This window comes from Phalacrocorax aristotelis, chromosome 4, assembly GCF_949628215.1.
Source record: "Phalacrocorax aristotelis chromosome 4, bGulAri2.1, whole genome shotgun sequence".
In the NCBI taxonomy this organism is placed as follows: domain Eukaryota; kingdom Metazoa; phylum Chordata; class Aves; order Suliformes; family Phalacrocoracidae; genus Phalacrocorax; species Phalacrocorax aristotelis.
Window position 1 is genome coordinate 7,658,040 of NC_134279.1, and position 26,002 is coordinate 7,684,041.

General features: G+C 46.6%; 1 protein-coding gene across 2 annotated transcripts; it reads left to right on the forward strand.

Moving 5' to 3' along the window:
- The first annotated feature begins 19,312 nt into the window (after positions 1-19,312).
- On the forward strand, positions 19,313-25,768 carry SPRY1 (sprouty RTK signaling antagonist 1). Of its 2 annotated transcripts, XM_075090209.1 has the most exons (3): positions 19,313-19,429; positions 20,125-20,684; positions 23,440-25,768. In XM_075090209.1, exon 3 carries the CDS (start codon positions 23,495-23,497, stop codon positions 24,455-24,457), a length of 963 nt encoding a protein of 320 aa, XP_074946310.1. In that variant the 5' UTR covers positions 19,313-19,429; positions 20,125-20,684; positions 23,440-23,494; the 3' UTR covers positions 24,458-25,768. The 2 variants fall into 2 exon arrangements, with proteins under 2 accessions (XP_074946310.1, XP_074946311.1); XM_075090210.1 differs by lacking the exons at positions 19,313-19,429; positions 20,125-20,684 and adding an exon at positions 21,614-22,209.
- Positions 25,769-26,002: the final 234 nt, after the last annotated feature.

A 26,002-nucleotide genomic window follows, 5' to 3' on the forward strand; every position in this document is an offset into this window, starting at 1 on the left:
CACAGGAGACAGATGGCCTATGTAAAGCTTTTCGTAGCTGCTCCCAACTCCTGTCTTGAGGTCCTGGTCAATGTGGAGCTAACCCAAAACAGAGTTGCATTTGGAAAACTGGTTTTGTATTGTGACCCTTCTGTATTTGTAGTTAATGTTGTTGTTAGGGTTGTAGTGAGTTACAATAATTTTTGTCTACTATGAACCTCAAAATCTTTCGCTGATGCCTTTTTTCTTCTTTTGACCTGAAAGAAAATACTGTAGGTGATCTAATGTGTGCAATTTAATAAAGGGTTTTTCCTGGGGAGTAGATGCAAGAGGCATGCAGAATCACAGTTGTATTTGGTCATGTTTTGAATGGCAGGTTAACATCTGGAAGACAAATATTTCAGCTGAAACCCACTCCTAATCTTGGGGTTTGTGTCTGCTCTTTCTGCAAATGCTACCTGTTCATTTATTAATCTTTTCTGTAGGAAACTCAGCCATGCGTTTCCTCCAGGGCTTTATATGTTCTGTGTTAAATCTTTTAAATGGTGTCATTCTTCCCTGAAGACTTAAATCCAATGACTCCAGAGTCCTGATAGGAGAAGGAGATGTGTGTTTTCTCGGTTAACTAGTCCGCCAAGGACTGGACCGGTGAGGGGGAAAGAGCCCCGCTCTGTGTTTGCATGGCAGGCCTCCAGCACGAGCGCAGGTGTTGCAAGAGAAGGCAATGGCAACCAGATGACATTCTTTCCCCTTGAATGAGTGTGGAGCCATTGCTCAAACAGATTATGGGTCCTTCCAACAAAATTTGAGGCTAGCGTGTTGAGTGCATGTGCCTGTGTAAAACCCATGGCAATAAAGGTTGGATTCATCTAACTAAAAGACGAGGGGAGCGGAATCGCTCTCGGTTCCCTCAGCAGTCATTGGGGAGACACTAGAAGATGGTCCAGGCAGTGATTTATCCCAGCTAAGAGCTGAACTACTTCTGGAGGTTGCTAAAGGGGGTAGTTGATGTCAAGAGAGGCCCCTAGACACTCATCTAGAGAAAGTGCCTGGAGGAACCTGGAAGGAAATGAGAGCAGTAACTCTCAAAATTCTGAGAATAATATTTTACCAACTTGTGCAAATATATCGTGTTTGCATAAATGGTTCTGGAAATGCCATTGGTCTCTTCCTCTCAACCCCTGTGTCTGGATGGCATGGAAGTGTGCTCTTAATCACACCACCCACCCACCCCCGCCCCTGATTTTATCATCTCCTTTACTAACACAGAGGAGTTTTCACATCCCTGTTTGGTAAAGTAAATGCCTCCGCATCAGCAGAGTGTGGAAAGGGCTTTGATAACCTTCAAGGTGAAACACTTGTCAGCTCTCACTTTATCCAGGAACGGATTATCTGGGCTGTGGAATAATGAGGTCATGTCTTTCCTCCACACTGCTGGCAAGAGCTTCAAATTTCACACAGGGGTAGCTGCTTATATCAAGCCTGCTCTGCTTAATGCCGTTTAAAGCTACCCCCCTTCTCTGTCAGCGAGTTTTCCCAAAACCGAGGATGGGAAATGTGGTCACACAGCCTCATCTGCATCACACGTGAGGTGTTTTCCTGGTCCTTGGATTGCTGTCTTAACTGAGAGTCAGTTGGGTTTGATGCAGAAGCGCAAGACGCAAGTGGCAGAGCGACTCGCGTGTGCTACTGCAGCTACGTACAGGCGGGCGCTGCTTATGAGGAAGGTAGAGCGGGATTTGGCGGGTGAATGGACCAAAGCCATATAGCTCTTTTCAGGCGAGTGTCCCACGAGTCAGCTGGCTGCGCTGCCAGGAACCTAAATCTGCAGCTTTCCCGCAGAGCTATTGCTTTGAGAGTGGTCATGGACATGAAAGGTCCCTAAAGCACACGAGTTGTGGCTGTTAAGGCCTATGGGTGCTTCAGTAGATTAGCAAACAAACAAATCCTGTAATATTCTAGATTGCTTCCTCACCACCTAAATAGGGATTAATCTACCAAACCAGCAAATGCTACCCTTCTACCTAGTTAAGTCTGCCTTTCAGATAACTCTGCTCTTTAATAAGCAGTACTCTTAGGCGGGGAAAATTTAAAAAAAAGGAAAATATTAAAACATATTGAAAATTTCTGTGTGGATTTCAAGAAAAGCACAAAAATGTTAGAGAGACCCCGTGAGAACTGAGGTCACCGCAGTGCTGGCAGTTGCATACGCAGGATGCCACACCAGAAGGGTCACTACAACAGAAAATGTGATCCTTAACATTTGTTTTATGGAACTCACTACCATTTTATGTACAAACGGGACATAACTCACCCACCCCTTTCTTCTTGGCACTGTGAAAACCGTGGTTAAACTGTCTGCTTTTTATCTGAAACACGGAGAAACAACTGGTTACCTTGGTCTGATTCCACTTCCAGGCTTTCGTAATCTGTAATTTTGGTAAAAAGCTGCTTTTGTTAATATTGTAATTCATCATAGCAACCAGTTACACTTTTACTACAAAAGGGTGTTTTATTTTCCTGAGGGATGAATGGTAATCAAGGATCAGCTGGTAGTGCCAAGTGCCTTGATAACACAATTGGCTGCATACAGCTTTGTATGCAGCCCCTTCCTGCACTTGCCTTAAAAGAAGATGGTAGGAGAGATGTTCTTTACCTACCGGACTGTCAGGAATCTGAATTTTGGGATCACTCTCTGCTGGGTGAGAAGGTAAGCGCCTGCATCAGAGCCCTTACCGATTAACGATGGTGGGGGGAGGGTGGGAGAGCAGATAGAGGAAATGTGTGAAAATAAACATGTGAGTTAGGAAGATTTCCCTGAAGTTAAATCCTGGCTGATTTTAATGTGGAAAGGTGGGGGTTGTTGGAGTTGGAAGGAGACAGAAAGTAGGAATCCTGATTTTAATCAGAGTAGGGGCTGATCTGTGTTATTTTGATGCTGATTTCGGTGTGCTGGTGGGCTGAAGCAGGACTCCAGTCCCCCTGGCCCTATGGTAGGAAGCCTCTCACTGTTAAGCACAAAGTGGAAACTGGCTTTGATCTCGTTAACCCCGTCAGCACTGGCTTAGCAGATGTGGTTCAGGAGCTTGACTCTCAGACACTGAAGGTGTATATAAAGTGGCAGACATTATGATTCATACTTTCTTTGGGTTTGGTTTTTTCTGTGTGTTTGTTTTTTACATCAAAGACTAAATTCTTCTATGCCAGCCCTGGCTTCTGCATTGGTCTCGCTAAATGTTTCCCATGCAACAGGAAGAGCACCCTCGTAGTTGATTTATTGCAGGAAAAGGAAATTTTCACATCTTCCCCCTCTCCTCCAAAATGGATTTTGTTGACTGGAAAAGATAACGATTGCAGGAAGGCAGCACTAAAGGCAGAGCGCGGTGTTTGCTGCTTATGGAAGTGAGACCTCTCTGACGTCTTTGGAGCAGCCCCTCTTGAAGTGCAGCAAGCCCCACAGGTCCAGAGGGTTTTTACAGATTTTTTTTTTTTTCCCCTCCCGGAAATACTTCATTATCATACCATGGGCAGGGTTCAGCACAGTTGCAAAAACATTAAAAGAAAAGGTAAGGTGTAGGTTGTCTTCTGAATTTTTTAGAAAGTTAGTATCAGGTAGTGGTATCAAGGGGCAGGAGGGGTATTTTACCCTTCTTCTCAATGAGAAGAAGAGGAAAAGGTGGGAGAGTAAAACTCTAGAGGAAAAAGTGGGGAAGAAGAGAAATTAGTAGAAAACAGACACGGGAAGTTTCCTCCTTTCTTCTAAGTCTGCTCATTGTTTATATCTAAACTCTACAAGAAAAACAATGAGGTGGAGAAGGAGGACATCAACAATAACAAGCTGAGAAGGGTTTTATTTTTCTAGGAGTATTTGTAGCCATCAAAAGGATCTCATACCTTCATCAGACCATTTTGTTCCTTGCTACTCGTTTTCACGTAAGTCTGCTTGGTCATCTCCTGAGAGGACCTGACAGAAGATGTGTGGCTCGTGAAAAAGGACATACTAAGAAGCTGATGTGAGTTACGTGGAGGAACGTGGAGAAGGCAGGAGGGGCAGTGGGGGAGAGGTGATGCAAGGCAGAAAGGATGGCGTGACATGAAGAGTAGGGTCCTGGAACAGCACTTTTAAAAAAATTGAGTGCTGCCCTACCCCAGCCTGAGTGAGAGGGGCTGTGTTGCACTGTGCTGTCTCCAGAAGCAGAGCTGGAGCAGAGCTCTGAGAAGAACAGCATCCTTGGACTGGTGTTCTCTGTGCTGCAGCTCGAGAGAAAGGTCACTCACCAAGTGACCTCAAGAGAAACCAAGGCAGTGCCCTGGGCTATTTCTGTGGCTATCACTGTTGGTAAGCTCTACTACACTGCCCAAACAAGCTTTAGACCATTTGCTGTTATAAACCCCCTTTTATTTTTTTCCCCTGTCAGCAATGTAGCATCTACCCTGGTATGGACGTAGTGACTGTTTCAAATTAATTTGAGGTTATGTTGTCTGAGTTCACCCAGGAAAGAGCTTGCACAGTGAAGGCAAAATCAGCCTCATACTGAGCATCAGCTGGAGGAGAGGATGGTTTGTAGCCCTTAGGCTTTACTTTTTTGTTTTAAACTCCTCAAGTTTCACACTACGTACAAAATAAAAAAGCCCTAACCCTGTAAGAGAAATGACTGTAGATTAAATTGAAGAAGAAAGTTCTGTGTTACTGCAGGTGCCTATTATCGTGGTATCTAAAAATGAAAGTGTACGAATGTCAAGAACATTCAACATAAACAATTGGGTTTGCCTGGTAGTTCCTTCAGAATAAAGCGTGGGTGACTGTTTGCCTGCGTGTGTTTTCAAAGATGCTTATTTGGAAGAGCATCTTGGAGATGGCTTTGCACAAAGACGTGTTTTATATCTTGAAGTCAGTTCTGTCAGGATTGGACTTAGCCTGATTTTTTGGGAACAGTTGATATCTTCAATATTACAAGTGCCCTATATTTTAAGCTGGATCTACACTATTGCATTGTCTTGGGGGGGGACCACAGAAGCTGAAGAAGTTGAGACAAAGCTGTGCAGACCAGGGCTATGAAGGTTGTAAACTTTGCTCTGAAGTGAATAAGGAGCCTGTAGAGCTTGGAAGTGTGAGGAAAATGTGTTCAAGCTGACTTCTGTTTTGAGGTACCTTGCCATGAACTGGAGCAACTCCAGCTACTGTAGTTCCATTCAGTGGCCTCTGGACAGATAGATAGAGAGACCAGTTGGTCCTCACAGGACAGGAGGAAAGCCTCCTAGGCCAAAGAAAAAAAAATCAGTTTTCTGAATACTGAGCACACTGCAGTCATCCAAGAGCAGCAGGGACACTACTGCAGCGAAGAGCGGTCACAGCAGTAGAACAACATGAGGTCCGAGGCTTTGATCATTGCTCCTTCACAAACACCTCTCAGTGCTCTCTGCTTTGTGCAAGCCTCGCGTTCCTCCTCCCCCCCTGTTGGTCTTGAGCTGTCTCATTTTCAGCTTTCTGGTTATTTCCTTCCTCGGGCCTTGGGAGTGGCATGAGTATATATCTAAAATTATATTCCCACTGATATCTTAAGCTCCTGAAGGTTGTACTAGACTTCCCAATCACACATGATGTTAAAATTATTCTTTACTGGATAAAACAAAATCGCCATGTAGGACGTGTTTTCTTTCTCTGAAACCGAGGCTGTTTTTAAATGAAAGTTGGGGGTGGGGGTGGTTTAACTCAGGCTACTTTCCCCACATCTCAAAACTGCAATTCGATAGGAAGGTTTTCAGGCTAGGAGTCCAGAAAGTTGAACTACTGTCCTAGTCGGCTCATCTTGTGACACCTTTGGAAGTAATTCCCCCCCCCCCCCCCCCCCCCGCCCATGAGACTTTCTTCCTCTTTTGTGAAGTACTTTGAGATCTCTGCTTAAAGAATAGCATTATAGAGGTAAAGATCTGTGCTAGCTCTCAAGTCCGCTGGTACATCAGTTAAAGGAAAGATTCCCCCACCCCCCCGACTTTGACAGTAGCATATGTGCAAGGAAAATAATGGTTGTTATGACTTGCTAAGACCCTCCAGTTGTTACACATTTGTCCTGCCTTATGTAAGGGCTGGAAACAAAATGTGTCTAATAACCTCGGGTTTTTAATCTCCGCGAAACATAATTAACTATTTGAAAGGGTGGTTGGAGGGTTAAGCTAGGAAGAATAAACTAGTATAATAACATCTATATTAAAATAATAAAAAAAAAAAAACAACACACAGATTTAACATGTTATATAATCTCTGCTAAACTTGCTCTGGGAAATCCTCCAAGAGCTAGTGTCAGTCTCCCACTTTGTACAAGTCTGTACATAACCTTTATAAGAATTTGTATGAAGTTGGGTGGGGAAACAGTGAAAGAAAAAGTTACAGCAGAATGTAGCCTGACCAAAGTCTCTGTGAGGAGCATTCAAAGCAGGAATGGAGGGAGGTTTACTCCTTTGCAGGTCTTTCAGCAAAACCTCCCCCTCTGCGCAGGTGATTTCCAGTCCCTTGTCCCGGGCAGTGGGCTTCCCAGTGCAATCACATTTCGCTTTTGACATCAAGTGGCAGCCTGAAAGGCTTCTAGGTGTATTAATCTCATAAGTAAACACTGCTTTGAGATGTTATATTAAAAATAGTCACACTTCTGTCGGCCGGCTGCTGCCATGCCATGGGAACAGAGTGTTTATGGCCCCGTCAGCCACGTAGATGGTACCTATCAGATACAGCAATTAATTTAATGACTGCTAATAACACAGATCATGGACATATCACAGAGCTGTTTCTCTTCCACGAGCTCAGTCACTGCCTGTCTCGTATGTAGATGGTATTCACTTATCTCCTGTGAGAATAACTTGGAGCAAAGTCGTTTGAAGGATGGTGTTTAGATACGCAGGGGAAAGGTGCTGAAAACAGAGGAATTATGCGCACTCCTTCTGTGAAATGTGGAAGAAGCTCTTAGCACGTTTCTGCCAAAAGACAAGGCCGACTGTATCGATCAATCTACTCCTGATGACTGAGCTTTCGTCATCTTTTGTTCTGTCCTTTCCACCTTTCTCTTCTGGTGGTGTTACGCTGCTTCTTCCCCATCCCCTGCCTGACAGGATGGCTTTCCTCTACACTGATCAGCAGAGCAGCAAGTAGTGCTGAAAACATTGATGATGTGCAAGTGATTTGGAACATGGCATCTTTCATCAAACAAACATGTAATACAATATCATTAGTAAGCTTTTGCTGTGGCATCCTTTCTGGTGAAGTCAGTGGGATATCTGCGCGACAGAGCACTGGATGAGGAGACTGGGATTTGACTTTTCTGCTTTTATTTGCTTATGACCAGACCATTCTTCTGATAAAGATATGAAGTTCTCCTCAGGGAAAGTAAATTGTGGAAAAGTGCATTGCAGAAAGTTATATTGCGTTTCGTTTTGCAAAATAGGCACAATCCAACTTCCACTGAAAATGAGGAGTGTGTATTAGCTGTCGTAAGAATTGGCTCCTGCTTACAACTGCAAAATACTTCATGAAGGCCTCGCTTTTGTCTTCCTCAGAAGTTCAGTTTTTGGTAACGATCTTTGTCAGGAAATCAGTTGGGAGTTAGATAAAACAATGCACTGGTGAGGTTAGCGCTGAATGTTAATGCCGTTTCCTAAACCTTGTGTCTTGCCTTGTATTACGGCCTGCTTCAAGACCTAACAGAGCGGCTTTGAGTTTTGAGCAGCGTCAGCAGGCTTTAAACAGCTACATTGGTGTCCATCAATGTTCTTTTTCAGTGAGGCTATGCAACTTATTTTTTATTACCAAGACTAAAAATGCATGTAATGTTAGTGAAGTCCACAGCACTGGGAACTCCGGTATTGTTTTTTCCCAGAGCTTGAAAGAGCAGTAGGGAACATGGGGTCTCTTTCTGGAGCACTGCAAGTGCAACCTTGGCAAGGATGAGGAATAAAACGTGCAGCGCTGATTGGATTCTGCTGTTTGAAGGCTTTGCTCTGGAGCCTATTCCTCAACGTGCCTTTAAAATATCATTTTCTTGATGTTTTGTAAAATGTTTGCTGAAGTTTGTCTGCCCCCTTTCATAGCACTGTGATTTCACTTGTAATCAAGCGATCTTTCATGATATGCACCGAGAAAATATTTTTCAGGGTTTGTTTTTACTTTTAGTTCAAAGGCGAAGTGTATAATAGAGCCAACGGTCCAACCGTCTTCTGTCTAAACTACCTCTAATACCAACAGACTTGCTAGTCTAGCTGTTCCGCAAGGAGCAAAGTTGAAATAAACAGTGTTCTGCATTTACTGCATCTCTCGCATTTACTTTACACCTTTATAGGTACAACTAGTGTACATAGTGATATCCAAGTGCCTAACGGTACATGGAAAGATGCATGCAATTTAGAAAATGCGTACCTTCGGAAGTTCTCGGCATCAGTTGATGGGGAACCTACAAATGCCCTTGAGATTAAATATGCTTTTATTGTTGTGTCTCTGTTCCCAAGTTTGACTTCCCAGTCCTACTCCAAAGTGAAGGAATGGCTTTCAGGTGGTCTTTTTTGGGTTTCCATACTCTGTTTTGAGTGTTGCTCCTTTGATGAGATATGAGTATTGTGGTCAGTGGTCAGTATAACAAGTTGTCGTTTTTTCCCTGTAAGACAGCTGAATTTTTGCATACTTTTTTGTGTCCTTGAGAATTTCTCCAACATTTTATAAATACAATTTTTTAACCTGATTGGTTCCGAAGATTATTGCCAATGTAGTAGGAGCTGGCAGGACATCCTAGTCAGATATTGTTATCAGTTCTTTGGAACTAGGTAGTAAGTTGTTCTTAACGCCTAAACTCAGCCATTTAACATCCACCTCCACTTCAAACATTTCCGTGGTTCATGGCTGTCTGTGGCCTTCTCAGTGTCTCCTCAGTGACGTGTTGAGTTTCAGTTGTTGCTCACAGATGTGCCGTCTTCTGCGTGCCTTCTGCGTTTGCTCTCCACGTAACGAGTAACGAGTAACCTGTTTGGTTTTCCTGAGATGGTTCTTCCTTTCTGTCGCTCTTCTCTTTGGGGCAGGGGAGGGGGAGGATATTTCCTGGTATGATGGAAAGCCTTCATGATCAAAACTCATTTGTTCCTTTCAGTCAGAAAAAATCTGCACTTTTTACTAGTTTGCAATTAATGTGGGTATGAGAGAGCTGAAAATTCAACTCTCTTAGCTGTTTCAGTACCAGGCTCAATTTTTAATATTATTTTAAATATCAAATATTTCCTATGTTTCAGGAAGAAACTCTATCATAAGACTCTATTTCTGAGTTAGTTTGGGGTTTTTTGTTTTAAAGCTTCAAATCTTTGCATCTGCCTTTCAGTAGAGTAATCTTGTATACTCAATACTGCCATGACGGTATATATAAGGTGATATCAGTAACTTATGCTGATTAGAATTGATAATTGCCATAGGATTGACTTGATATCTAGGTAGCATTTAGTGCTCAGGCGGTATGTTTCGCTAACACTGCTAAGAATAAAAGACAATGTTTTCAGGATCTGCTCAGGGAGGTTAGATGGTGGGAATTCTCCCTCCCTGCCTTAGTAGGAACTCTCTGAGCAACGGATTCTTTCTGTGCCTTCCTAAGAAGCACTGAGCACTTTTATTTCAAAGCAATTGGCACCCTGGAAAATGAGTTCTACGGGAGCTAATGAGTCTGCAGGAGTGTTTGTAATTGACTCCAAGGTTTGTTTTTTTTCATGTGGCAAGTTGAAAAAAGAACAGTAAATGGTTTTGAAAAGTGATTCTTGACACCAGTCCAGCTCTAAAAATGTTGTTTTCCATTTACTTCCCATGTTTCATGCTGTTTGTGTGATGAAATATGAGCGGCACTACTTCTCAGAGTCCTGATGTGCAGCCTGCACAATACTTTCAACTAAAATTCAGAATATGGTAGCAAGGTGCTGAGAGTTCTCTCTTACCTGCATAAGAATATCATAAGCTTCTGTTTAACTTTTTTGGAGATGGGGCATTTGGAGAAGAATTAGAGGAGTAGTGTCAGTTCGCTGTAAGAACAGAGTGGTGTTTAAGTTCTAACAGATTGATGTTTAAGTTTTGATAATTACCCTCTACAGAGCTGAAATCCAGTCTGGTGATGACAGCTATTTCACTTACTTTAAGAGGTGTGGACATAAATAACAGCTGAGCTCAATATCTGCTGAAGCTGAAGAAGACCTTTTTGAATACTCTGTCTAGGTTTCCACGTATAAAAGACTAGAACCCACTAGGGAGCTGTTGTCAGGGGCTGGCGGGGTTTCTTTATTTAATAAACAGGACAGGAAATTACTACAAACACTGAATTCAGTCAGGCAATGATGTCCACACTTTTAAGCTAACATAAAAAGCAGTGAAAACACACAGTAAGAATGCTGGAAAAGGCACTGCGTGTTGTATTTTTCAGCTGGGCACACTTGGCATTTTTATCTTTATTCAGATGCTGCTTTTAGACCAGATTATACCACTGTAAATCTATGCAAACAGCTGTAAGCAACTGTCCAGTACCTCCCTTGTGCGCCAGGGGAAGTTTAGGTTGGATATTAGGAAAAACTTCTTCACCGAAAGGGTTGTCAGGCATTGGAACTGGCTGCCCCGGGGAGGTGGTGGAGTCTCCATCCCTGGAGGTATTTAAAAGAAGGGCAGATGTGGTGCTTGAGGATATGGTTTAGTGGCGGACTTGGCAGTGATAGGTTAGCGGTTGGACTCGATGATCTTAAGGGTCTTTTCCAACCTTAACGATTCTATGATTCTAGCAACGGTTCAAGAAACATCATCTTGCAGTACCATTCCGCAGTGTTTTGGAAGGTTAGTGTGCTACTTTAGGGGAAAAATCAATTTTCTGCATAACTTTCAAAACTACTGAACTTGGGAAGCAGTAGGCACAAGATCCCAATTAGGCTTTGAGATACTTTAAAAAGAGTACGCTTCAGTAGTAGATGTGGCCTTTATACGTCGAAATTCTTTGGCTTCTCCAGAATAGTGTGTTTAATGAATCGCAGAAAGAAACAAGAATCACGGTAGTGGCTTCAAGAGAGAGAGTTATTAAGGGAATCTAAAAGAGGGACCACCCCCCCAACACACACGCGCGCAATTTTTGGTGTTATAACATACACGTGTTAAGTGTGTGTCTGTACATGCTCTTCTGGGTGCCAGCCAGCAGGAGAGGCAGTGCTCGCTTCCCTGTCGGCTTGTGTTGAATTAGAGCAGCACAGCTCCTGCCTCATCGGCGGCCTGTCTCCCACCCTGATGGAAGAGAGAGGTTTCTCGTCAATAACATGGAAGTATGTGCTTTGTTCTTTATTATCAAGGGTTTTCCCGGTCCTCTTGGTGAGAGAAATCTGACCTTTTCAACCCAAAAGCTCTTGAGCGATAATACTTTTTATTTTCATATAACGTATATGAATACATTAGATATATAATTAGAACAAAGAGCAAACATGACAACTATCTCCAAAATACAGAGGTCTCCTGACTTCATCAATGCCAGATGAAACCAAGCTTAACTTTGATTTCCCTTGGAACAGAATCAGGCCCTTGACACTGAATGCTCTTTGACAGATAGTTGTTGTTATAGAGCAAAATTTCACGGTGTGACTAGCAAGCTCTTATAGGGTACAACAAACCACAGGAAAAAGGGATACTTTGGCACCGAATACTTGAATTGTCAAATGCAAACCAGCATCTTTGGGAGCAGTAAGACCCAGAAAATGGGAAAAGGGGAAGAAAAAAAAAAAAAGGCAGATTAACAGCAAAACTATATTTTATCTTTGTCTTACTGGGATGCAGCAAACTACCAGTGATGTTGCTGTACTCTTGTAGAGTTGTGGTGAGAGATCTTTTCCATGTCTTTTCAAAAAAGGGTAAAAGAAAGGTGTGGAGTTGGTTGGTTTGGTTTTTTCCCCATGAGAAGTCAAAATCCATAAATACTTATGCATTGAAGTGGACGATGCTGCAGCCAGAAATACATGCGGCTCTGCCACAGAGCCGTTCTGTGGCACGTTCATTTTCCCGTAGCCAGTTTCTGATCCGAAAGCAATGACAGCGCCCGAGTTATTTGAGAACTGATCTCTAGATACGCGCTTTCATAAGCGTCCCTTGGTATCATACACCTGTATTAAGGTTCAGGGGAAGGAGTTTCTGTGAAAAAAATCATCGCTTGGCGCAAACTTCTTTTCGTGGACAAACTTCCTCCCTGCCTGCATTCCAGGGAATCGAAGGTTGTCTGCTAAAATCTCATTGACGTGCCTTTCGATTGGTAAAGCAGAACCAAGGACGTGACATAGACGTTAAGTTACTGCTTCTCTACAGAAGCTGTTACAGCTGTGGAGGGAACCTAAACTTAGTTGTTGACACACTGTTCTCGACAACGGCAAGAGAGATTGTGTTCATTAGGCCAGTCCCATCATTCTTGCTAAAAGCAGTCTCAGGTTTCCATGTATATTTTCAAATCAAATTAGAAACGCTGCTCCTGAGACCTCCTTCAGCTGACAGTGACGGATTGCACAACCTGATAAATAGTAGGCATTCCTAGAGATGTACTAATACCCGAGTCGCCACAAGTGGTTAGATAATAAAACCTACATAAGCCATGTATTTAAATTAGCAGAGAGCTTTACTTCTTCCTCTGATAATGCAGTCCACACCTGGGGAGTGGCCACTTCTCAAACAGAACTGGGGAAGGCTTGTTCCTCGGTTGTTTTTGAAGCTAAACGCTATTATTCAGTCATGGTGGATTTCCTCTGGCTAGTCTTTTATCAGCTATAATTAAAGCAGGCACCTCCTTTCACTCAGCTCTCAGCACGTACTTACACAGCCAGATCTACAGTACTTAATCCCACCAGGAGAATCTTTGTAGCTCTACCTGTTTGTTACCTAAGTCAGCTGTAGAAGAAAGCAAGAGAAATGGAAAAACAGGCTTACTGGCCTTTCAAAAAAATGAGAACCTACTTAAACTCATATGGGTGCAGAAATGAAATTACCCAGGTTTCCTCCACCCACCGAATCAGTATAGTCTTTGCATTAATGTTGTGGTCTTCCTATTTCGATTGCGTGCTGAAAATGCAGCAGAACACAGACGGGGAGACTGGGATTTGATGCCATAATCCAGGAATCAGGCACCTTTCAAAAATACACTTCATGCTGGAATGAGCTGTCTTGAAGGAGAGGAGCGAGAACTGCTCTGTCGAGCACGTTCTTGTTTTGAACCCTCTGCCAGAGTAATGGGCTTTTGTGTTCAAGGGCTCAAACACGCGGCTTCCTCCTGGGGAGCTGGCAGTTTCTCAGCCATTTGAGCTCATGTGTGGACAAAATTTTCACCTGATAAAATCTTAATAGAAAAAGCTCCGCATTCAGTCAGATACCAGGCCTTCGAATAAGAGGTGGGTCGAAGGAGACACCCAAACAATTGCTCTCTAAGTTGACAAATACTTTCATAATGTGGCTTCGCAGTGATGCGTCTTTTTGCAGTCTCTGGCAGCAAAGGAACGTCGCAGGGTCGGGACAGAGATGTTTTGAAATGTGCACAATTCAAAATTACAAGAAAGAAAGAAAGAAGAGCTTTTAACATGTAGCCCTCTTCTTAAATTCGTAGACCCTTGTTTCCTTCTCCTTACTGATGTTAAAATTACAAGAGATATATATATATATATTTGTGATAACGTAGCTCAATGCAGGAATACTCTCCTATCGGTGAAAATTGAAATGGATCAGAACTTATTCTAATGTCTGTGAAAGGAATCATGTCTCAATGGTTAGTAAATGGCAGCTTGCCTAGTGCAAAGACAGGAAACAATGAGTTGAGGTAATTTAATTTACAATAGATGTGAATAAATTATTATCTTTATTAAGCAATAATGAGAATTTTCCTTTTTCACAAGGTTTTTTACACAAGCAGATGAAGCAATATTAGCTAATTTGCTAAAAGAGTTCCAAATGAATACAAAGCAGTGAAGACATCATCAGTACCTTAGCAGAGCATCTCATGTAAGTGCAGACAGTTAGTACAGCAGCTAAATACGAAGTCTACAGAGGCAGTTCTTGGAGGAAGAAATAAACCTGATCAGTAACTGTGGATATCTGAAGGGGAAATGGGAATGTCCCGGTTGCCTGTATGGCAAGTGAGCGGTGAAAAATGAGGAGACGTGCTGTGGCCTGCACTTCAGAGAGTGAAGTTTTGCCTGTTGTCAGGTGCCTTTAGTGATGTGCTGTCTTTCCCACAGCTTTTCTTCAATGCTATTTGTCTTCAGTTACATTTTTGACAGCAAAAGCCAAGATAGCATTAAAAACTACCGTTCGGGAAAGCCAAAAAATCATATAGATTCTACGTAAGTTGCAGCCCCCCCACTGTTTCTCGCTAATCCCCGTTTACCAAATCGCCCTTTCAGTGATTCGGAAATAGCTAGCGCGTATCACTGACCTGAACACCGAACCTCATATCTCCAGTGCTCACCGTGCCTGGGAGGAGTACCCAAGGAAAACACTGGTTTCTCTGATACGGTGCAAGAGATGGGGACTCACTGTACAAACCTTTGAATTTTCTTTCTTGTTAATTTGTGCCAAATTTGGGCATGGACAATACCCCTAGCTCTGCAGCGTTTTGCCTGTACTTTGATTCGACGTTCAAATGTTCACGAAGCAGGTTCACGTTGAGGTTCGTCCCTTTGTTCTCAGAGGTTTGCCTGGCTGCTGCCTTTTACCGTCCCTTGTGCCTCTAAGAAAAACTGATGTTATCTTCTAAAGAGAAAACTCAAGATTGTATTTGCAGCGGAGGGTTTCCTGTGTGCCTATCTCCAGCCTGCGCAGTGACAGCAGGAGTAGCTTCACACGGCTGCACTTCTTCGGAGAGCTTTAAGAATAGACCTTGCACAGAAGCTGAAGAAATCCCCAGCTACTGGTGCCTTTGATCTCTGATAAAGGTCAACCTGTCTAGCAGAAGGCGTGATTGGAAATGCTACCTCACACCATCCTTCACTTTCTCTTCCTTACCCTGAAATGATTCACTATATCTTTCGGGGTTTGCCTTCACCGCAGCACCTACGGTTTTACTTCAGCTCTTTGGAAGAGCTTTATTTCATCTCACGCACCAACCAGCTTAAGCCAGAACCACCAAGGTTTTCAATGAGCTGATAAGAAACTGTCCACAATGCTTATTATTACAGCAACGTTTAATAGCTGTTGTAGGATTTTGTCGGTTTGTTTTTTGTGTTTTATTTTTTAAATGTATATAGGCTTACTAGCGTAAATGTTAGAGACTCGGTTATACTGGTCTTATCCCAGCAAGCACATATTATATGTTTTTAATATATATGTAATAATATATATATTATCCTTGCGCTGAGAGTTTCCAAGGCTCTCCAAGCGTGCCGTGGGTCCTGAGCCTCCAAACACTAACACCCGAAGTTCCACCTAGCGCAACATCAAAGCTGTTGACGCACAAAGCTTTTGGAAGCTGCAGATCCCAGTCGTTTCTTCCAACACCCACCTCTGCGAGATTGCCGCTGCACGGCTGGCGGGGGAAATACGTGACTTACACATTCTGCAGGTAAGACTGACGCAACAATTTTGTTTACAATTTCGTTATAAATGCTAATGCGTGGGTTTGTGTTTTTTTTTTTTTTAAATGGCTTTTGAGTTCCTGTATAACTTTAGGAATGTTGTTACAGCTGTGAAGGTTGGTTATTAACCAACAAATAACTTGCGTAAAGGTAAACACTTTCTCTGCTGAGTTTCTTCAAAGCCATATTGGCTCAAGATAGTTATCACCACAGAAGATGAGTGACAGGAACAGTAAATATCGAATGCTTCAAGTAGAGGATCTTTGTCACCTCCCCTGTCTGAAATGATACTGTGCTGATAGACAGGATAGTTCTTGCTTTTCACAGGCTAAGGCACCCTGCACTGCTTAGGAGGAGGAATGAAGTGCCAGCGTCTGGGGCTGAGCACATCTCCTCCTTCTCCATGGGGATCCGTGCCGTAGCAGGGGCCGGGAGATGCCACTTAGGGGGCAATACGATGGTATTCCCAGGCGCGATGTAACACGGAACCAGTGTTACTCGTTACTAAGAGTGGGAGGATCGCGGTTTAGCCAATTCATCTTTACAAAGGTGTAGTTCAGAACCTGTAGAGGTCAATCAGGTGACCCGGAGATGAAAGTTGCTTCTCTGTGTGGATTAGGAAGAAAACCAAACAAAAAGCAATGCTGGACTCTGCTTTTATACTGCACAACACATCTTTCGGCACGCCGAAGCTTGCACGAGGAGAAGGAGCATCTGACTGCAGAAGGTGGAGATTATCTCCAGTACATGATCCTCAAAGTGAAAGCGGAAACAGGGATTGAATCACGTCTATCAGCCATCATTCAGCCTCTTGAACCTAATTCTGGGAGGTTTTTCAGAAGGGTTAACTTTGGGCGTAGAGGGCTCATCTCTCTTGACTTCTTCCGTTGTCAGTGGGAGAGACAGGCTCCTTTACAGTTTGGAGATGGAAAATAACTTGGTTGCTTTAGATTCCTGTCTGTGTGTCAATCCTCAAATCAAGGTTGTGCCAGGATGTAGTTGTAAGGTGTGTCAATCCTCTTCCAAGTTGCCAATTTATTCTCCAGAATTTTAGCTCTCCAACGAAAGCTTCCCGCTGCTATCGCTTCCAAGAAAATCTAATGAGACGACTTGTGTGACATGCAGGCATGTTTGCTTGAGCCTCTGGAGAGCCTTCTGATATAGCTGTAGGGTTTCCCCTTGTTTCAGTGAAGTGTTAATTCGCGTGCCAAGTGACAGTAAACTGCTGCCAGTGTTCTTGGCTATTTTACTGGCCCGTTTAAGCCCAGTATTGTATTTCTAAAATCAAGCTCGTACACTTGGCATAGTTTCTTAAGGTAGTACCTGCTTCAGAGACGTGAAAGGAAAGGTGTTAAGCAATGTTTTTACAGCCGTATCCGAGGGAAAATACATACGGACTTCTGTGAGAAGACAGTGGGTCGCTAAGTGCAAGTATTTTCGGCCGTAGAGCAGAGCCCCGCGAAGCCGACAGGCTGGGTTACCTGCCGTTTGCCCACAGCTCGCCTACTGCTGCCTCTGACGCTCCCGCTGTCAGCGCCGCTGCACACCTACATAAACGCTGCGTCTTTGGGTTTGTCTTTATTCAAACCGGAGTTGTTTTGTGAAAGAAATCTAAGACAGAGCTGGAGAAGATAGGTTTGCACCACCAAGCGCTGCTCTGCAGGAGTGATTTTTGTTAGTTTTCTTAGTCGGTTTTGTTCTTCGGTAGGAATTTTTATGAATTTGAGCTGTGATAGGTTCCAAGGTTTCCAGATGGATTTCACTGAAGATGGGTTTGTACTTTGTGCTCGTAGTGCGTCTGAGGCGGCTTTTGGTGAGCGATCAGATTTTCTCATGCCCCTAGCGATATTAATGATGAATTGGGATATTTTTATGGCCGTGCCGATGATTTTTGTGCTGCTGTTTGTCACCCGAGCCTCTGCAATTGGAAGAGAGTATTTATAGTTTGCCTGTATCAGCAGCCTGTTAATTACGAATTTAGAACTATCAGTGATATTCAGTATATAACCTTTGATGCATTAAGATTTCATTTCATAGAGGAATATGTGGTTGAAGTAAAGTTCTTGTATAATGATGGGAGTAAAAAAAAAATATAGTTTGGGTATTTCCTCTCCAAGCCTAGTGAAGTTTAATGAAAAATTATTGCACTACATCCATGAGTGTCATCCGGGTGGTGGACAGACTATGTCATGGAAGAATACCTTCGTACTGGTGTGTTCTCATCCGTAAGGGTTTATTTGCTTTGGGGTGAATGTTCCTGCTAAGCAGCTCCACGTATTCTTATGACCCATCTTCCCCCCCCCCCCCCCCACCTTTGGGGCAAAAGGTGGGAGGATATGATTTTTGTGAAAGAGATTGTAAAAAGCCAGTTAGTGTGTTCCAGATAAACTTAGGGCTACGGCGATGTTTAGGCAAGCACTAGAAGTCTCAACTGTTCCAATACATTGCATGTTTTCATGAAATAATTATCAGCATTTTGATTTCTTTTTACACCATTTTCCCATGTTTTTAGTTGCCTTTTAGAACACTTTAGTCACTCAGAAAAAGCCAAAAAAAAAAACCAAAACACAAACCCCCCCAAGCCCCGTACATTCAAGATAATATTTGGCCTTCAAAAAAATAGCTCTGAAGGCATCCCGGTGATCTCTTCAGCACCATGGCAGAAGCGCGGGGATGGACTTTGGATGGGATCTTGCATAATTTGGGCTGGAAAGGCAGTTGAGAAAGAGAGCCCGGGAACCCGTACAGCCCCGCGGTGCTTCGGTACCATCCGCAGAACAGTAGGAAGAGCCATTTCCTATCCGGTGGAAGGATTACAGGGTAGGTGGTTTCTGAAGCATTTCTCTTGGCTACCTGAGAGAGCATCTCTCTCTCTCAGGATCGAGAAATGCTACCTTTGCTCAGCTACCTCTTTAACAGGCTGAGAGACGCATTCTGTGAGTATAAACGAATGGCCATTCCATCTGGTGAGACCCTGCGTGAAAGATGCTGACCCTAAGACGCGTGGAGAAACCTCTGTGTAACGTTACCAGAGGAGCGTGGCAGAACTTCAGCCCGACACCGTAGCCTTCCGTCGGCTGGTACCTAGAAAGGAAGGCGTGCTGCCTACCCCTGCCTTCCCCGGCAGCCCCTCTTCAGCCACCCGCGCAGGCGGGGCCGGGTGTCACCGAGAGCGTGTGCGTGGGGACACCCCCCCCCCCCAAGCTCGTCAACCCACATTTAGAACCGCCGGGGTCCGGGGAAAGACCCTCGGGGGCTCCGGGGCAACTAGACCCCGGACAGAGCCCCGGACAGCCGGCCCAGGACAGACGGACCCCGGACAGACGGCCCCCTCCGCGCTCCCCCTGCCGGCCGGCAGCGGCGGGGCGGGGGCGGCCCCGGGGCCGGGGGCGAGCGGCGGCCGCAGGGACAAGCGAGCGCGAGCGGGAGGAACCGCCACCTGCGCAATGGCAGCGGGGGTGTGCGGGGCAGGTTCTCCCACACAGACGGACGGACGGACGCGGGCGCCCCACCGCCGGCTCGCCCCGGGGGGGGGGGGGGGGGTGCGGGGGGGTGGGGGGGGGTGTGTGTCACCGCGGCGGCGCTCGGCCGGCGAGAGCGACCCGCGCGGCGGCGAGAGCGGCTCCCGGGAGGGCGGGGAAATCCAGTCCGGGATTTGGGTGTGGCCGCGGAGTGACACACTGACATCACGGGGGCGCGGCCGCGCGGCGGGCGGGGGCTGCGCGCTGAAAGGCGGCGGCGCGCGGCCGGAGTCACTCCGGCAGGGCGGCGGGACGGCGCGGAGCGGAGCGGCTGCCGACACTGCCCGGGCTGGGCTCCGCGCCGGGGCCGCCAATGTGCCTCGGCAAGCAGGCGTTCACCTTGGCCTTAGGTAAGCCTGGGCGCTGCTCGCCGCTTCCCTGCCCCCCTCCCTCCCCCCACCACACACACACTCCGGATCAGGTGCTCAGGGGGTCCCCGCAGCCGGCGGGGAGGGCGAGGGGCTGCGGGGAGGGCTCCGGCGGGGCGCCGCAGTGCGGGAGGTGCGGGGCGAGTGGCTCCCCGGCTGCTCCCCGCTCCTCTCCGGGGGTCTCGGGGGGGACCCGCCGCCCGGCTGGGGTGCGGGCAGCAGAGCCGCGGCTCTCGGCTTCCCGGGCGAGCGGCGTTGAGCCGGTCGCAATTTACTGTAAATTATAATTTACAATTATAAAACTTCCAGCGCGGTCGCTGTCTGTCCCGCCTAACGCGGGGGAGCCTCACTTGCGTACCGGAGCCTCGTTTGAGCCTCTGGAAATACCGAGGAGGCTCCGGAGGCTTTGGTGCAAGACTTTTGTGTCCAGGGCTGCCTTATATTGCCGTTTTCTGCCTGACGTGCTGCCCGTGCTCCGAGCCTGTCAATCAGCCTCCAACAGCAACAGCAAGCACATGGCACTTTGCAGGGAGCTCACAGAGCCATTACGCTCTGCCCCTAGCTTCGCTTGCAGCTTGCTGAGGTGCGCCTTGAAAGCAAGTGCCTCTGCGTGATTTTTTTTTCGGGGGAAAAAAACAATATGCGCATGCATATATATATATATAAATCTCTTGCAGTAGGGGTTGCGGTTGCACTTTGCCAGAAGGGACTTGCAGCAAGGACCGTGCGGTGAAGCCGAGCGCCGGGACCGGGACCGCAGCCGTGCATTCCCCCCAGCGTGGAGGGATCGCCCGGGATTGCTCCAGTCGGAAAAGGGAAATAACAGCCCGAGCAGGAGCTTCGCCTTCCCCGCGTCCTCTTGGAGACCTCCTTCGCAAGCCCGCCCGCTCCCGCGCCGCGGTGCCCGCGGCTGGCTCGCGCTAAACCGGGACAAGCCGTTGGCTGCAAAGGCTCGATTTGTTTCCCGTCGCCTCCAGACCGAGAGACTCGCGGCCAAGGGAGAGCCCCTCATCCCCCGGCGGGCACGGAGGGCTCTGGCTCCGCCGAGGAGCGGGTTTAGGGGAAGGCGGCCGGCCGAATGCCGGCCCCCGGGAGAGGCGGGCTGCGGCGGGCGGCCGCGCTGGATTTGCCTCCGCTCGCCGAGTAGGACGTGGAGATCCCCGAGGGCTTTGCGGGGACGAGGAGGAGCCGGGGCTGCTCCGTGGATTTGCCGTTACTCCTGACTCCTTGCAAATAAGTAAGTTGGGGGCTCGTTGTGCTTGCTTTTTTTTTTTTTTGTTTTTGTGTGGGGGTATATTTTTGCAGCGGGTGCAGCCCCTCTCGCTGGCAGGGCCGCGCTGCAGCGGCGAGCAGGTGCCGCGGGGCGCTGGGGCACGGCGAACCCCCTCCCTTCCTTCCAAAAATACTAAAAGATGGGATGCCCGATCCCTGCGGATCGGGTCGGGGGTCGTGGCGGGGGGCGGCTGTGTGGGGAGCCTGCCCTTAGGCGGGTGGAGGACGCTCGCTGAGGACGGCGGGCGGCTGAAAAACGAGCATCATGTTAAAAATAAATTTAAAAAAATGGAACACTAAGCCGTTCGGGGTTGGGAGGGGGGTCGTGGGGGGCGAGCGGCGGGGAATCCCCGGCGCTTGCAGCGGCCGCACGGGCGGGCGCTGCCGCTTTAAATGCCGGGAAGGCCGCCCTCCTCAGGCAGCGCCGGCCTTGGTCCCTGCCCGCCCCCTGCGCGAGGGGGAGGGAAAAGGGGGGAGGGAAAAAAAAAAAAAAAAGGCTTGTTTTCATTCATAACTTTTTCCTTTTTTTTTTTTTTTTCTTCCCTTTCCCCTCCTCTTCCTTCCGCTCCGCTCCGCGCCTCGCCCCGCTCGGGGCGCAGAGGGCGCCGCGCCGCCGCCCGCCCGGGGCTGCCGGCGGCCGGGGGGCGGGAAAGGGGGAAGGTGGGGGGGGGGGATAGGGGGGGTCGCCGAGGTGCGGAGAGGGACCGCTGACAGGCGGCGGGCTGTGCCTGCCCCGGCTGCAGGAGCGCGGGGTCGCGCGTCTCCTCCTTGCTGCGTGTTATTTTATTGCATGGGTTGGGGGGGGCACACCCACCCAGCCACCCACCCCCAAATCCCGCCCATCCCGCCCCCCCCCCCTCCCGGTTTAAAACTCCCTCGCAGGGGGTGGAGGTGGCTCGCCGGAGCGCGCGGCGCTCTGCCTGGCCTGCAGCTGGCCGCGTCAGTCCGCCTGCCGTCTTGACGTTGCGCTTTCCCCCCAAAGATGGCACTGGATGTCTTTCGCATTTCTCCTGGGATATTGTTTTTCATCCCCCGGGGAGCCCAGCTCCCGCTTGGTACAGCTGCGGATCTTTCCCTTTCCGCATCCATTCACCCTTGGTCTGTTGCGGATTTGTATTCAGCGCTCACGAAGAAGGCAGCTGGTTACGTGGGGTGAAGGAGAAGTGAACGTGTTTTGCTTTTTTTGTTTTTGTTTTTGTTTTTTTTTTTTTTGCTTTCTTTTTTTTATTTTCCTCTTCACGTGGCGATCCTAAAGCCCACGCAGGTGACATTAAATGTAAAACAAAATCTTCGACCGCTGGGTGAGCACAAAGACTTTGTGTCCTGGCAGAAGCTGCCGCTTACCCTTTATTAGCGGTCGGAGTGATAAAGATGCTGGCTACCTGCTGGAAGAAACCTCTCCTGCTCCTGGCCGCCCCTGTGCTTCCACGCCACTGTGCCCTTTTCTCTCCTGAGTGGAGAACCGCTCCTCCGTGCCAGCTGTGGTCTGGGTAGGCAAGTCAGCCTCTTTCTCGTGATAACTGCATGAGTGTTTAGAAATGCTTGGTAGCACTCACCTTTCTCCTCTTCCAGGTAAACACATATGACAGTGAAAAGGGACTTTTCCCCCAGCTGTCAGTAAAGTAGTTTAGTTTCTCGGTTCTCCGCGTAAATGTGGCATTGAGATACCCCTGTAAATTTTGGTACAGGTACAGAACTGTCACTGCAGTTTTCTCAACCAGCATCGCGGTCTTCACGTCGGTAGCTGGGCAGGATGAAAAGGAATGAAGATGTGTAACACTTACGTCATCTTCTAGTCTATCTTGTATTTATTTGAGAAGCTTTTAATCTGTTTGTCTTGTGAAAATTGATCTGTTCTTTGATTGTGTTTTGAGGGGGGGTTTCTGTTGGTTTCTTTTTTTGTCATCTGCTCATAAGATTCTTATGAATCCTGAGGTACTTCTTACCTGACAGCTAGTTCATCTTAGCCTTCTCTATGCCTTTTTCTTTCACACCCTGTACGGTGGGCCGAAAATACTTGAAAACGGGCTGTTTGCACCCTTGCTTTAATTTTGTAAGGAGCATATTGGATTTCTATGCTGAGTTACTTCCTTACAGAAGATGCCGTGGCCACTTGGCTGCGCTTAGTTCGAGCCTCTCTAATGCACATACATGACTTCAAAAAGGAGATGTTCCAAATGTACTAGCAGGCAAATCTGTTGAGCTTTGTGATGCTGCACGTTCAGGCAGAAGGGTGGCGAGGATCGCGCGTGTTCCTTGTTGCGCCGTACAGAACATGAACCCGGTAGTGTTCTTGCCAGCTTGCAGCTTAGTTTTGGAGGTTCTCAGAGTTGCTATCGCTAGTTAGACCTTGAGTTCAGTAGCAACTGGGAAGCACTTTTCCGTGGCTTGCCAAGTCAGCATGCAGGTTAATGCTGGGATTTGTAAATTAATTTTTTTTCTTTTTAAATGGCACGGGGTCTCCTTTGCATTCCTCATCTATGATGCCATACCCAGACTCTCCCCGTTACTGGACTTCGGCCAGATCCTCAGCGTTGTGGTAATCCCCTGCTGAAAGAGATCAGCACCAGGTGGCTGGGGCAACTTGCCGTTCACCATATCGCTTCTGTTTCCAAAAAGTATCCCGCTCCTTATTCCCCTTTTGCCCTTGATCTTGTATATGTGTATATACACGTAGACACACAATATTTATACCTTCTGTTTCCTTCTCGTTATTTTAGGATTTCAGATGCATGCCAGGTTCCCACTGAATGCCAGAAGTAGAGCTCACTACAGATGGAGCCCCAAAGTCAACATGGCAGTGGTGGTTCGCTAGTGGCGATTCAGCAGCCCTCCTTGGACAGCCGGCAACGGTTGGACTATGAGAGAGAGAGCCAGCCAACAACCATCTTGTCGCTGGACCAGATCAAGGCGATCAGGGGCAGCAACGAATACACCGAAGGTCCATCTGTGGTGAAAAAATCGGGGCCGCGGACAGCGCCGAGGCAAGAGAAGCATGAAAGGACTCACGAAATTATACCGATTAATGTGAATAACAATTACGAACACAGACTCAGCCACGTGGGGCACGTGGCACATCAGCATAATGCGAGGGCTCCCGTCTTGAGCAGATCGACCAGCACGGGGAGCGCGGCCAGCTCTGGCAGCAACAGCAGTGCTTCCTCGGAGCAAGGGCTGCTGGGGCGGTCGCCTCCGTCCAGGCTGGGCTCGGGCCACAGATCTGATCGGACAATCCGGACGCAGCCCAAGCAGTCGTCTCTGATTGTAGATGACCTGAAGGGTCCTTTGAAAGAGGACTTGACGCAGCACAAGTTTATCTGCGAACAGTGTGGGAAGTGCAAGTGCGGTGAGTGCACGGCCCCGCGGGCCCTCCCTTCTTGCTTGGCCTGCAACCGGCAGTGCTTGTGCTCTGCGGAGAGCATGGTGGAGTACAGCACCTGCATGTGTTTGGTCAAAGGGATCTTCTACCACTGTTCTAACGACGATGAAGGGGACTCTTACGCGGATAATCCCTGCTCTTGTTCCCAGTCACACTGCTGTTCTAGGTACCTGTGCATGGGAGCCATGTCCTTGTTTCTGCCTTGCTTGCTCTGCTACCCTCCTGCAAAAGGATGCCTGAAGCTCTGCCGAGGGTGTTACGACCGCATCAATCGTCCAGGTTGCCGATGCAAGAACTCCAACACGGTCTATTGTAAACTGGAGAGCTGCCCCTCCCGGGGTCAGGGCAAGCCCTCATGATTTTTGGAGGGAGGTTTACTTCCTCCAACTTCAGTTTTTCAGGTTGTAGCTGATTTTTTTTTCTTCCTTTGTTTGTTTTTTTTTTTTTTTCTCCCCCCTTCCCCCATTTTGGGGGGGGACAGAACTGTTCTCTTGCTTTCCTTTCTCTCTCCCCAACTTCAAACACGCAAGTTCTTCCCTTCTTACATCTTTGCTCTCCTCTTCCTCCTGACTTGGCTGAGTGTGGAGCGTTTTACATAGTCATTGCTGCTCTTTGGTAAGTGTGGACCTGGGATCTGCATCTGCCGCTCACTTTGGCAGGGTCTTTTGAGTTTGTAACTGAACCACTCCTGAAAGAGACAGTGAAGGCTCACTGGGCTCTGGAAGCTTCTTGCTCTGTGAATATCTTCCCAAAGATGACTTTCATTCTCAGCAATTCCTTTTTTTCCCACCCCCCACCCCTTAACCCCCTGGCTACCAAGGAAGAATGACTTTCATGAGTGAGCTGGATTGTGAAATCACTTTTTGTGTGTGTTCTTTCTGGAGAGGGATGTAAAATAAAGGCTTTACCAAATGAAAGGCCTGACTCTTCTATAAGCAGCCTGCTGGTTTGGTTTTTTTCCTTCCCTTTTTCCCCTCCCCACCCCCCCTCTTTTTGTCTTAACTTTTGGAACGTTCTCAGTCCTGAGAATTACCCTGCCTCCTTTTTTCTTTTCTTTTTTTTTCTTTTACTTTTTCCATGTAATTTCATTTTTTGCTACACTCTGTAGATCTTCACATTGGAGACATTATGGCTGCAACATACTCATTTGTTTCTTTTGCTGTCAGATCTTTGAAGGATATTGCTCACTCCACCCTCCTACTCCTGTGTTTTTTAAAGTCTATCAGAATCAGTTGATATTAAAGTTGGTGGTGTTCATGTATCCAAACAGCCTTCAGGTGTCATTGAGTCACCTAAACGTTCTTGAATCCTTAAAGTTTCTTGTGATCCTTTGGTTTAGTGAATTTAGCTCTGCTCTGTACTTTATAATTTTATTCTGTCCCTGTTTTATTGCCTTAGCCACAAATTGTGGTCCTTTTTTGTATATTTTATGTATAAAACACAAAGTTGAATCCCAACTATTTTTAAGACAAAAGTCTGTTAAAACTTTTTTTATTGTAAAGAATATTTATTATGTGAATCTCTATTATTTTATGATATTTATTGCAAAAGACTTTGAAAATGTACTCATGTCTGAATATAACAAAATATCAATACTTAACGAAATAAGGATGACACGAAGAAAGTACATATGTTAACTATAATGCAGAAAATATATTAATTAATGAAAATGGCTCTTGAGTTTTTTTGTTATGACAGGTTGTGAGCTACATACACGTACTGCTAGGTTGTTGGGGTCACTCCTCCTTGCGGTCTATCGGGTAGCAAATACCTTCCTATTGATACTTCAGAACCACTAGTCTGTGCTCTAGTTTAGTTTACCTAATTTTAAGTTTGTTGTCTATATATCAAGTAAGTTTTTGCTACGGGATATTTAACACAATTGAATGTATACGTTGTGCTCA